The sequence below is a fragment of the Eupeodes corollae genome, chromosome 3 (genome assembly GCF_945859685.1).
Source record: "Eupeodes corollae chromosome 3, idEupCoro1.1, whole genome shotgun sequence".
In the NCBI taxonomy this organism is placed as follows: domain Eukaryota; kingdom Metazoa; phylum Arthropoda; class Insecta; order Diptera; family Syrphidae; genus Eupeodes; species Eupeodes corollae.
In genome coordinates this window covers 20,542,359-20,555,837 of record NC_079149.1, presented here as the reverse complement: position 1 = coordinate 20,555,837, position 13,479 = coordinate 20,542,359, and the positions used below count along the sequence as shown (strand labels likewise).

The following is a 13,479-nucleotide window of genomic DNA, read 5'->3' as shown; positions in this document are numbered from 1 at the left end:
CCTATATCCTTACAAGATTAAGTTGACTCAAGAACTGAAGCCGCTTGACCATCGTATGTTCGTGTTCGGATTTTCATCGAAAAATCATCTTTAGCGATGAGGCTCATTTCTGGCTGAATGGCTTCGTCAATAAACAAAATATTGATCAGGCAGCAATCCACACGTACTCCATGAGTCATCATTGCATCTGGAAAAAGTACGGTTTGGTGTGGTTTATGAACCGGTGGCGTCATTGGGCCGTACTTCTTCCATGATAATCAAGACCGGCACATTACTATGAATGGGAATCGCTACCGTTCAATGGAAACTGAATATTTAAGGCCGCAATTAGATGATATGGACTTGGAGGACATGTGGTTAAACAGGAAGGTGCCACAAGCCACGTTGCGAATGTCATAATCAATTTATTGGAAACCAAGTTTGGAGAACGTGTTATTCACGAAGTCCAGGTCTAGTCGCTTGGCCGCCTCGGTAGTGCTCGCAGCTCGTAGTTCTACGTCAAGTCTATGGTCTTTACCAACAATGATTGAAGAACAGTATCGGCCGATTTATGCTTGAAAACCGGCCATGCAAAACAGATCGAATTCCTAACATTATTGCATCGAACGTACGTTCACAGGAATACAAAATTTCATTGTTATCCAAAAAACTTTTGTAGCTCTCTTATTGAAAAACCCATTACTTGATTCTCTGTTTCCCAAATAAAAATGTTTTAACCTTCAACCCTTTTCTTGAAGTTTAATCAGTTGATCTTATTATTGGTACGTGAAAGAAAAAAACTTTTACCAGATAGCAATCGAATCAGTTATTAAATCCATTCAAAAACTTCTTGGATATTCAATTTTTGAATGCACTTGAGTCCATTTCAAGAACTTGTTAAAAGAGCACAAAGGCTGACTTAAGTGGGATAGAAATCAGCTTCTTCATAAATGTTAGTACATAATTTAACGTAAACCAAATCAAAATATTTATGGAAGAAGAAAAAAGAACTTTTTAAAACAATTTAAATTTTTAAACACAACACTTTTATCAAAATAAACCTTAAACTTAAAAAATAAATCCATAATCGTCAATTATTGTTATTTTTTTATTTCTTTAAAACTCTACTTTCCAAATGCTCTCCTGATGCTCCCAATTTGTCAATCAAGTATTCCCCGCCGACGTTTTTCGTCGATTTTCACTCGAGCGATTTTTTCTACCAATACTACCAGTCTTTGCGGGATTGATGTTATTGTCCTTGATATTTTTGGCCACTGGTAAGGCAGCTGCAATGGCACTATTGTTCTTAGCTGCCACAACAGGCATTGATTGTGCCTGGTCAAAAAGTGTAGCCGGATGATGTCCCATACCTAGACCTTTGCCCGATGACATCAGGATGCTATTTGTCTGAATGTGAGTATTATTGTCATGATAATGGGCAGCAATATCATCCCGAAAAGCCAAAAATCCTAGTTGGGCATGTGAGGCTTCGTTAAGAGCCCTTGACCTGATGCAGGCTCGATATTGATCGGCAGTTAAACGTTGACCACTACTCACTCCGGTACAGACCTATGTGTGTATGAATGTAGAGTATATGGAAAAGAGACAAGCAAAGAAGAGAAATAGCTTATTAGTAAATCACCAGCATCGATGCTAGACTCAAACGTGACATGTGGTACTCATCATCATCATCATCAGCACCACCACCATCGACCAAGAGACTATGGCCAGGACGCAGGAGTGCCATCATGCACAGAATGCATCCTTGTACATGTTCTATAGATATTCTATGAGCTCAAGCTACGACACTGACATGATAGCAGTGAACAATAACGAAAAACAAAATTACACACTATGCATGATGATGATGAAAGGAAACCATCAGAGTCAGAGTCAGAGTCAGAAAGTGGTAGCAGATCTGAACCATAATAGGATTCTTATTCCTCGCCCGCTCATCAAGACCCAAAATTCAGTAGGTGGAAAAATTATTTACCAATGGTAGCTCCAATACTGAATTTTGGAACTTGACTTCGAAACAAGGATTTCAATTGGGGCTATTTTGTGTTGGCTTACCTTCGGATGCCATATGTGGAAGATTCCAGGATCGGTGGCACGGATGATTTTAATATTCGAACGAACGTACTTCCGATAGAGCATTACATCCTCGCCGCCCCAGCCGACAATTTCCTCATCGAAGCCACGTATCTTTAGAAAATCTGACCTGAATTTTCAAATATAACGTAGAAGAAAAAATGAAAAGAAATAAGAAAACAAAAAACTGTTATGTTATGCAAGTTCTTCGATATGTAGAGAAAAATGTAAGTAAAAGAGAAAAACTTCATGAGTTAAAGAGAAAATATTGAATTTGAGATAGGAAAAGATTGAAAATGGAGATTTATTACAGTATGTGGAGCAAAAGGTCCTTTCAACGATAAGATATTAATTTATACGGTCTTTTAGTAGTACTTTAAGGCAATTTGGATAATTCGGATATCTAGACTTGTGTCAAATAAATCCAAGTCAAGTACCAAGCAGTTATGGATTATCCGATTATCCAAACTTTCTAGATAATGAAAAATATAGATACCTACAGTTTGATGCATTATGAATATTTGTCTAGTAAAGTTCGAAAAAATTCTGACAGAGCTGATTTTTTATGCAAAGCTTCAATTATACGTCCTAAACACTCCTTAAAAATTCCTCTTATTTCAGAACAGAGCATTCAATTATTGAAAGATGTGACGCTTGTTTTTATATTGTACTAATCAACCATCAAAGTGTCATTAATAACGATCAAAAACTAAGTTATTTAAAATTTTGACGTTTTTCGGCTTAAAATGTCCATAGGAACTCATGGTTTTCTTCTATAGCGAGGACTCTGGAACACCCTGTATTGTTTCGAATAAAATTAAGTCAAAAAATATGTATTCTTTTGTCTACAAATGGATTGACTCCAAAAATGTACAACCGTTTTATTTTATTTTCAAATTAGAAATGAAGTACCTCAAGGTTGTTGTTTTTGGCCTTTGCTTTTTATTTAATTGAATTATTTCTTATTATGTAGCCAATTTGGCTTCCTAGACTGTGTAAAAGCTTAAAAACAAATCCCGGGATTTATTAAAAAAAAAATTTATTTTTCCCTTTCCCTTCCCCCTCTACAAATTTTATATTTTGTTAAAAGTTATAGTTCACTTCACTTTACTTCAATTCTCTAGAAGCTGTTCCACCATAAGCCAATAAGGTCTCGTTGATTCTTTGACTATGAGGAGTTGCACTGCAGTATGATTTCCTGTTTAACATACTGTAAATTAACATACACACGTATAATGCTTATCCAATGCGATGATAGAAGATTGGTGAACTTTTATCCGGAAAGAAGGATTGTGCTATGCACATTTTGTTGAAATATACACAACGACGAGGACGAAGGCGAGACTACTAAGACGATAGTGATATACAGAGAAAGGATATTACGATATATAAGGATAAAATGTTAGGAAGTAAAAGTAAAGGAAAGAAAAAAAAAGAAAGACACACAGGAAAGGATGTGTATGTATATGTATTGTTGTAACATATGCTGGCATCATGAAGGATTTATGGAATCACTTAAACTTACCGGTACTGACAGGTCATTCCATATCCAAAGTCACGCCAGAAGCCAGTATCACGAGAAATCAATAGTTGATCCGTTTCAGGTGGCACCTCTTTGCCTTGAAGCGTATACACAACATGTGGATTGTATAAACTGAACACGACTGGATAGTAGACCTGCAAATGAGCAATATTATACAATATAAGTATTCCATGTAAAAGGATATAAAAGTCTTATAGAATTTCATATATTAATATTTTATGATATACCAACTACAATCGTATATATAAAATATACGAGCATATAAATATAAACATCCTCCATTATCCTGATACACCCATCAAGGATACGTACTTGGATACGATGTAAATATCCTTATACATATGTTTGTAAGGTGTATGCCTTACCAAATGAAAATCACTGATGCAATTGCTTCCAGTATAACAAAATTCCAAAAATAAATGTTCTTCCTTTATGTAGGTTTGTATGTTGGTTGTATGTAGGAGTGGGTGTCTAATAGGCAGGTATACGGACTAAAAGGATATATCAGAGAAAAGATGGGTATGTTGAATTACAAGAAAGTCAGCTATAGTTTTTGATACTTCACATACGACTATAAGAGGGTGTGAAGAAAACTTTGATGTAGGGGATTTTTATGGAATGAATAAGTAATGATTTATTTCTTTTTCTCATAAATAACTTTTTTGGAAGGGTAAAATAATTAACAGAAAATAGTTAAACCAACGGGAGGATAATTAAATAAAATATTAAAGGTTTCCTTCTGTAGATACTTAAAAAGTAAGTAGTCTACTTACATTCTTCCCAATGAGACGATTCAGAAGGACAAGATGTTTTCATTAAGGATGTTATAATTTAAGAGTTTCAATCTTCAACTTTTTTGATTGACAACTATATAATTTTTATTTTTGTCAAAAGTTTGAACATGTTACTTAAAGTATTGCAGACAAAATTTGTTAAGTACAAGAAGTATTATCTTTAAATTCTTTTGATACATAAATAAATAATATTAAGTAACACAATTGAGTGCAACTTAGAGATTAAAAAAAGTTCTTTTAATCTTTTGCATAAAATTGTATTAAGGGTTCAAGTTAAATTTTATTAAATTTTTCAAGGGAATTTTTAATAAGCGCACACTCAAGGGGATATTACTACCCTTATTATGTAAACACAGTAGGGAGAGATTGGATGAAAGGAGGTGTCGGTGCACATTGGTTTTGAATTCCTGAATATTGAAATGGCTGGGAAAGACAGAGTGTGGCAAGGCATTCGCATAGTACGGCTAAAGAACAAATCTCTGTATGTGACAGTACGACCGAATTTGGGCTCGATGGTATATTGATGAGCATTCCTAGAAGCGCGAGTATTACGATTGACTATTTAAGGGGAGGAATGCAACTGGCTATTTTTCTAGAACATAAATCATATAAATAACGCTAAAATAGGGTGAGACAAGAAACATTTCGACGATGTTCAAGTGACGTGAATGATCTTTTGCTCTACGTTCAATACTGTCCAAGAAGCTTAAGTAAGTTGCAGGAGCATCAGCCCAAATATGGGAGTTAAACTCAAGCTTTTGACGTATATAAGTCTTGTATATAACAGCCAGATCAGTTGGGGAGAAAAACTTCTTGCTTCACCTAAGAAAACCCAAACACATTGCGGAATTTTTGGCGACATCGCGTATGTGATCATTCCACAAAAGGAGGTTGGAGATACACATACCGAGAATATCGAGATGCTCAGTCTCATTGATGCAAGTGCCATCTATGGATAATGGCAAGAGGGGTATATCTCGCTTAAACGATACAAGACAGCTTTGGGTTTTCAAAGCATTAAATTCCATGCGGTTTTTTAATCCCCATTGAACAATGCTGTTTAGGTCGGAATTTATTGAGCTTATCATATTTTGTCAACGACATTTATTTTATGGTTTTCAGATTTGAATCCATCCAATACTACTCGTATTGAACGATCCGAAAGGTAATTTATTTACTAATGCAATGAAGCAGGGCTTTATAAAAACCAAAAACACGCTTTTTCGATAAGAGAGCCTAATGCCAAACCCTATCAAATGCTTTTGAAATATCAAGTGCAATAATCTTACTTTTTCCAAAACGATGTAAAGATTTGTTCCACTGTTTTGTGAAATGAAGCATGAGATCTAGTGGATCTATTGCTACAAAAGCCGTATTGTCGGTCATTAAGAAGGTTTCGATCTTCGAGATATTTCTTGAGCTGATAATTAATCAGCGTTTCCATGACCTTGGAAAGAAGGGACGTAATTGCAATCGGTCGGTTATTATCCGGTGAGGATGATTCGCCTTTTTTGGGAATAGGCTGGACATATCAGTAAGTGGTTTTCTTATTTCATCAATTTAACACAAACTTTAAAATTTCCGTTGGCCCCAAATATCTCTTGAATAACGAATATCGATAGCGACTTCAATAAAATTTTATGAAGGGTGATTTTTAAGCTATTATCTTTTTATCAACACTGGTTTAAGGGGGTATTCTGGTCTAGAGACATGAATTTTAGGTAATTTTTGAAGTGCTGTAGAAAAAAGCAAGCAATAATTTTACTATCAATTTTTTTTATAGATTATTTATTCACATTAGAAGCATACAAAAAAACATAAAAAAGTAAAAAAAAATCAAAATTCCGTTAGTCATCAGCTGATGGATTGTTGAGTCTCAAAAATTTGGTGAGTGACCATACCCACGGTTTTAACTCTCCTAGAAATCTGAAATCAAAAATTAAAAAAGATTTTTAATCTGCAATAATGTCGCAATGTCTGGAACTACAGAAAAGTTACAAACATTATTTTTTACAAAATGGCGACTGCCTAAAAAAAAAAAATTGACCACTCTTTTGAACGTTCTTCGATTTATTAAAAATAGTAAAAATGAAAATTTTGGGATGGCCGTAGTTCCGGACAAGTCCCAAGTCCTTAAAATTTCAAGTAAATCGGTTCGGCAGAACCTGAGAAATCGTGGGTATCAGATTCAAAAAGACAGTTCTGAGAAAAACGCGTTTAAGGTACCCCATTATGTCTTTTGTTCTATTAGTTGCTGCTCAGAAAAAAACTTATTTCTCCGAAAATAATTTGAATTTGGGAAAATCCTCTCGTAGACATATTCTTAAATAGTTAAACTATGAAAAAAAATCGATTTTTTTTTATTTCTAGACCAGAATATCCCCTTAAACAGCTGACGCACGTTTCGTGTTCTATTTTACTATCAAATATCTTCACAAACGAACAACACTTGCAAATTATTGATTTTTTTTTATCAAAAAGCGTGCTCTGTTAAAAGCGCGCTTCTTCCATTTTATGGCCAAGGTCATTTTTGGTTCAATGAGTTCATAAATAAGCAAAATTGTCCACTTTGAAATGAATATCAGCCAGAAGCATTGCGAGAGCTACCAATGCATCCAGAAAAAGTCTCAGTTTGGTGCGGTTTACGGGCTGGTGGTATCATTGGACTGTACTTCTTCAAAGGTGATGAGAATCGTAACGTAAATGTGAATGGTCAGTACTGCCGTGAGATGATATCCAACTTTTTTTTGCCCAAAATGCACTAGCTTGACTTGCATGACATGTGGTTTCAACAAAACGGTGCCAAATGCCACACAGCACGCGCAAAAATGGACTTATTGAGAGGCGAGTTCGGTGAAAATTTTACTTCAGGACCGGTTAATTAGCATCCCTATATCCTGCGATTGAATGCTCTTAGACTATTTTTTGTGGTGCTATGTTAAAGCTCATGTCTATACAGACAAGGCCCCTTCAATTCACGCATTAGACGAAAACATTGAAGCATTTATTCATGAGATAGCGGCCGTAATTTCGGAAAGACTCTCCCAAAATTGGACTAAGACGGACCATTTGAGGCACAGTCAAGATCAACATTTGAATGAAATAATCTTCAATGATTAAATTATATGGACCTTACTATATCGATACAAATAAAGATTGCATGAATTTTTCTTAGTTTTAAGTGTTTTTTTTTGAAAAACTTTCCTATAGCTTTTAAAAAATCACCCTTCATTATGCATTATGACGTGATACCAAATTGATATAAACTCGACAAAAAAATTAACGGTTTTTTTTTTTAGAAGTCGAAAAAAAAACTGAAATAAAATTTAATGAATATTTTGCCGGAAAAAATGACAGTTTATTTAAAATAATAATAAAGAAAACCGTTTTTGACATCTGGTGGAATTTGTGAAAAGTTTTAGTAAACACTTTTTATAGAAAAATAATAAACCTTAATATACAAAACTAATAGTTGGTACAAATTGATTTTCAACTCGAATGTCGTGGCAACAATTAAAGACATTGCCTTAAGACTAATTTTATCACATAATTAATATTTTTGATTACATTTTAAAAATAACATTACAATTCTTAGAAAAAACCAAAAGTTAGTTTATCTTTACAAAAAATAATAATCTAATAAAAATGCTGCCTAAAATTTGTAAAAACTGTTGTTCAAAATTGTGCTGTTAACGTAAGATAATTCTTTTAGAAAAATCAATTTAGAATTTTTTTTAATAAGAAATACAATTTTTAAAAAAATGCTTCTAAAATTCATAAAAATTAGTTTTTTACTAAAAATGGAAAGCAAACTTTTTTTAATATATGCAAAATATTGTTGCTTATTTTTATGTGTTTTTTTTCATAAAATTTCAAACGACAACTTTTTTTACAAAGCACGGAAATCTTAAAAAAAGAACATACTTAAAAGAAGAAATGGTTTTTGGCCTACGAGTTATAAGAACAAAGAAAGATAAAGACTCCAAAGTTCAAACATTTTATCTTGCATAAAATGTTCTTGTTAATATTTTGTTTAAATTCTAGACAAATGGTCAGACGGGTATGGATGGGAAGTTATAGTTTATATACTATAGCCAAAAAAAATTTTAGCAGCATTTTCGGTTCAAAAATTATAACCTTTTTAAAAAAAAAAACTTACTTTTAATGCTTACGTGATATTTTCATAATTGTTAAGTTTCTATACCGTTGAAATTGATATGCAAATTATTTTGAATAGTCCATTTTTACTCAACCAATTATATTGGTATTTCTTGTAACATTTACTTTGGGCATTCCCAGGGTTATGATTTATAACGTTCATTGAGGCTTATTACCCAACGACATATAACCAAATCATAAAATGGCATAGTGCCCAAAACGAGAAAAGTCGTCAAAGCTATCACTAGAATACGTCACACTGCCCAAATAAATTTTTATATCACCAAAACCAACTTTCAATGCCGTAACGCCCTAATTTATAAATGTCATAACGCCTAAGAGAATCGGTATTGAAAGAAACTTTTTATATATATTAACATAACCTCGCACTTACCTCAAATCCTATAATGAGCCAAGGAAGCGGGGTTGCAAATGGCAGCATGACCCCCCCCCCCCCCCGTCCACACATATTCCACTGCGAGCACACCTTTTTGTTTTATTTCACTTAAAAAATTGGTCTTATTTCATTTTCTTAAAGTGAAAATAAAGCCAAACATATTGTTCCGAATTTTTGGACGATCTGACATTTTTTAATTTAATTATATTCGTTTGAGCGATAATATTTAAAATCCAAAATATTGCAATGCCCAAAATAAAAAAAAAACATTTTGTAAGAATGTCCAAATGTTGAAATGTTGATATCTTTTGGGCGACAGGTCAATTAATAATTTGGGCGTTATAATATTTTATAATTGTTTTTGGCAATTTGTCAATGATTTTGGACTTTGTGTCATTTTCTTCTGAAATTTTTTTTGGGCTATAGAGCCATTTTTGGGCGACATGACATTTTTATTTTTAATATCATAAAACCCAAGAAAGATTTATGGCTCTGACCCTTTGATTATATTTCCCAAATCGTAGAACAACGAAATTTTAGTAAAAATGGTTTTGGGCAAGAAGATCTGACGCCGTTAATTGTGTTTTAGTTTTACAAAATGATTTTCAAAATCACACTAATCGAGCTGCATAGTCTAAACTTGAATTTAAAATTCTAAAATGTAAATAAAAAATCATTGCGAGTATAGCTTAAAATGTCAAGATCCGAAATTTTTAGTAAAAGTCTTAAACTTTCAAATTTGCCGCCACTAAAAATCATCGGCCATCTTTTAATGTAACAAAAAATGTACTAAAACTAAAAACAAGAAAGAGAAACAAAAAGAAGAAAATAAAACAAGGATCAGGCATTCAAGCACTGACCAGTGACCAGTTGACCCTTACCGAAAAGTTTAAGTTTGTTTTTCTTGTGTGTTTTTTCTTTCCGAGTTTTCTTTTTCAGTTTTGAAATAAGTACAATAATTATTATCTGTGAAGATTTGCTAATCAGATCATTCGCGCTTAAAATCTTAGCAGACCGAGTGAAAAAAAGCTTTGCTCGTACAATAGGACTGACATGTTCACTGGCCTAGCACGGGTATAGACAACAAACATAACCCAAACTCTGGCACAGTTATGGTGGCCGTCTAATTGTGCGACCCGCAACTAAATTTATAACCAACATTAAAATTTAAATGGAGATTTGACGTTGAGTCGGCGATATTTCGCACGAATTTTAAATTTAAATAACACAAAGAACTGACGAATGAAAATGGACACAAAATTTCTATGTTTTTTAAATAAAGTGGAGAACATTGCATTGTGAAAGTTATAGTACATATTTATATATGTATATAGTTAAATCAGGAATTGTAGTAAATTGATAATTTTTAATAGATAGTCACTTAATTGTTGGTTTTCGGGGCTGGGCCATGCAAAAGGACTGACGTTTTAAGAACTAATTGTGTTTTTTTAATAATTTGTATTCGAAATGAAGAACTAAAAAAGGTCTTTCCATTGTTTTAAAACAAATTGAAATCTCAATAAAATATAATATGACTTTGTATATATTGGTTAATGACATCGAGTTACCCAACTTTTGTATAATCACCCATATAGGAGCTCTGACGACCATCTTAGGAGTACACAATTCACACCCATAACTTACACTTTAGAAAAAGTAAATGGAGTTATTATAATGGACCAAGTCAAAAATGAACAGAGTTTTTTTCACAAAAATCGATACGTAATTCCTTAAAAGTCCATGGTCTTTAAGGAAAAAATAAATGTTGAAAAAGTACAAACAAAATTCATCTGCAATCAACTCCCTCAAAAAAAACATGTCCAAAAATCAAAAAGAATTTTAAATTTACCAACCAATTAACTTTCTTTACTTCAATTCTGAAAAACCAAAAAAAGACCAGGAACAAAGACATAAACAAATAAATGCAACAAAAAAAACAAATTTTCAAAATTTGTCAACACCAATTTAACATCCCCCACGTGAATGGAATATGGAAGCACTTTTCTTCTTTTCACCATCTGGCACTTTCACTTCCGAAACAAATAATAGAAAAATATCTGCAAAATAAAATAAAGCAAAATAAAAAAAAAAAACAAATCAACAAAAGGCACTAAATCCCATCCTATCCTCATCCCCCATCTGAATCATGGTACCAATCATTTAAATCCCCGCACTCAACCTTTATAGTCCTCTATCTTTCATATCTATCCCCATCCTCAATCCCTCCCAACCCCTCTTATCTACCAACAATGACAACAAACCATTCAATTAAATAAGGAAAATCCATTTTCAGCAACACGATGACTGAATGGATGATCAAAAAGTTTTTCCTTAGATATAGAAACGAGCAAACATTCATGAATAGGTAACCCATTGACAGCCATCGTCAGTATAAATAAAAGTGCTTGGCTTTCCTAACAAAAATGCACTCTATTCTATCCTCGTGCTCTCGAGCTCAAGCTTCCATAGCTATATGTAAAAACTTGCTTCCTCGGGTAGTCTCATCGCGATGTTGTTTTTGGAAGAGCTGGTGCGCTGGTTGATGGTGCTACTCGACAGACAAACAGACATCCCTCGTGATGGTAGCTCCTTAATATCACAAGTCAGAAAAAAAATTTCAAAAACTTTTTCAGTTCGGTTACTTGGCGGATGTTCGTATATTTGAACATTGAGTTTTTTGTTTTTGTCTTTTTCTAAAAAATTTTCACCCCATCTACCATCTTTGGTTAAAGTTGTCGAATTTGAAGTTGAAAGTTTTGTCTATAATATCGATTATAAGACTTTGGAAAAAATCAAATTGAAAAAAGGTTGAATAGGAAGTAAAAAGTCTACCGTCAAAAACATTATTGGAGCGTAAAACTAAAGAAATATTGAAAGTTTTCATGGCTGGATTTGATCGTTAAGGGGCGCCACCGTTAACAAAATGGAATCTCAATCATAGTTGTGATTTAAAAAAGAAAAACGATGTAAAAGAGAGGAACTGAAAATACTTAAGAAAATGTTTTAGAACATAAGCCGAAAACTTTTAAAAGTTTGAAAACAACACAACATTTTCGGAATTTTTCTTTTTTTAATGTAATATTTCAATATTTTACTTGAATCAAAAAAGAGAATCAATTGAGCTTTATCCTGTAAATCAAGCTCTGTAGCGAAAAAGAAAGGAATTATTTTAATGCCTTTTCAAAATTGGGCCTCTTTACTTTTTTGATTCTAAAACGGGCCTGAGAACTCGATTAGAGGCTCTGCTGATGCCTGCCTGATAGCTTGCTTGCCTGTTATTTCAATAGACAGAGGGAGTATAAAGTGCTAAAATATACTCGTACATATTTTCCAATAGTTTGTATTTTCGAGAAGAGTTGTTATCTTTTCCGTTTCCTTCCTTAGTTTTTTTTTATTTTCATTCTTTTTTTTTAATTTTAAGCACCAACATTATTTATGAAAAAGCGAGGGAGTTTGGTGCTCCATTTGTATTCTATTTTTTGGTTGTTGCCAAATGAGTTATTTTATACGTTAGGTCTTTTTGCCACCACAAAAAACTTAACGCCCGAATCCTTAAATGTCAAAAATCTCAAAATTGGTCACAAAGTCCAAAAATGTATAAAAATATGGCCTAAAAACCCAAAACGAATGTCGTAACCACCAAATAAATATTAAATAAAAGAACAACCAAATTTTGAGTTGTCATTTTGCGCAAGAAAATTTGTAATTTCTGTTTTATGACATAAGGCTTGGTTTTTGTGACATTTATTTTGGGCATTACGACGATTATAATTTCCATCCTTTTTTATGTCAACCAAGACATATAAGAAAAATCGTAAAATGACATAAAGCTCAAAAACAGAACTGTTGTAGAAAATATCACTAAGAAAACGCGACAATGCCCAAATAAAATGTCATATCACCCACAACAAGGTGTCAATGTTATAACGTCAAGTTTAAAAATGTCATAACGCCAAAATTTTTGTATTAAACAAAGATTTTTGGTTTTTTTGGGGAATTCTAACCCTCTAAAACCTCTCTGCTTCGAATCGCCAAAGAATTTCGAGTAGATGCGAAGTTGGGTGTTTGAAAAGTTTCTTTGCATTCAAACCAATACACAACACCGTACCTGCCCCAAATGCTATAGTGAGCCCAAGCAGGGGGGTTGCAGGGAGTCAACATGCCCTTCCATTATCCTTCACTGTTTATACGCACGGTGTTCAAGCAAACTATTCTGTTTCATTTCACTTCGCACTTTAAAAATTGGCCTTATTTCACTTTCTTAGAGTGAAATAAAGCCAAACATATTTATTACGCTTTTTTTTGATGTTTCGAGATTTTAAGCGATCTGACATTTTTTCGTTTAATATTTAAGTTTGGCGACACAATTTTAAACTCAAATTGACGAGATGCCCAAATATTGAAACAAATTACATCTTGTAGACGTTATGTCAATTAATAATTTGGGCTTCATAATACTTTAAAATGAAAACACATTTTTATATGACATTTACAACAACTGAAACAACTCAAACCAT

General features: G+C 33.1%; 1 protein-coding gene across 1 annotated transcript in view; it reads right to left on the bottom strand.

Moving 5' to 3' along the window:
• Positions 1 to 856: 856 nt before the first annotated feature.
• The window catches only part of LOC129948994 (chondroitin sulfate N-acetylgalactosaminyltransferase 2), a 34,326-nt gene continuing 21,703 nt past the window's right edge, over positions 857 to 13,479 (bottom strand). The window contains exons 6-8 of the mRNA XM_056060166.1: positions 3,596 to 3,747; positions 2,053 to 2,200; positions 857 to 1,548 (exon numbers count right to left, since the gene is read on the bottom strand). Of these exons, the coding sequence (XP_055916141.1) occupies positions 1,144 to 1,548; positions 2,053 to 2,200; positions 3,596 to 3,747 (705 nt within the window). The 3' untranslated portion in view covers positions 857 to 1,143. The remainder of the gene's footprint in view (positions 1,549 to 2,052; positions 2,201 to 3,595; positions 3,748 to 13,479) is intronic.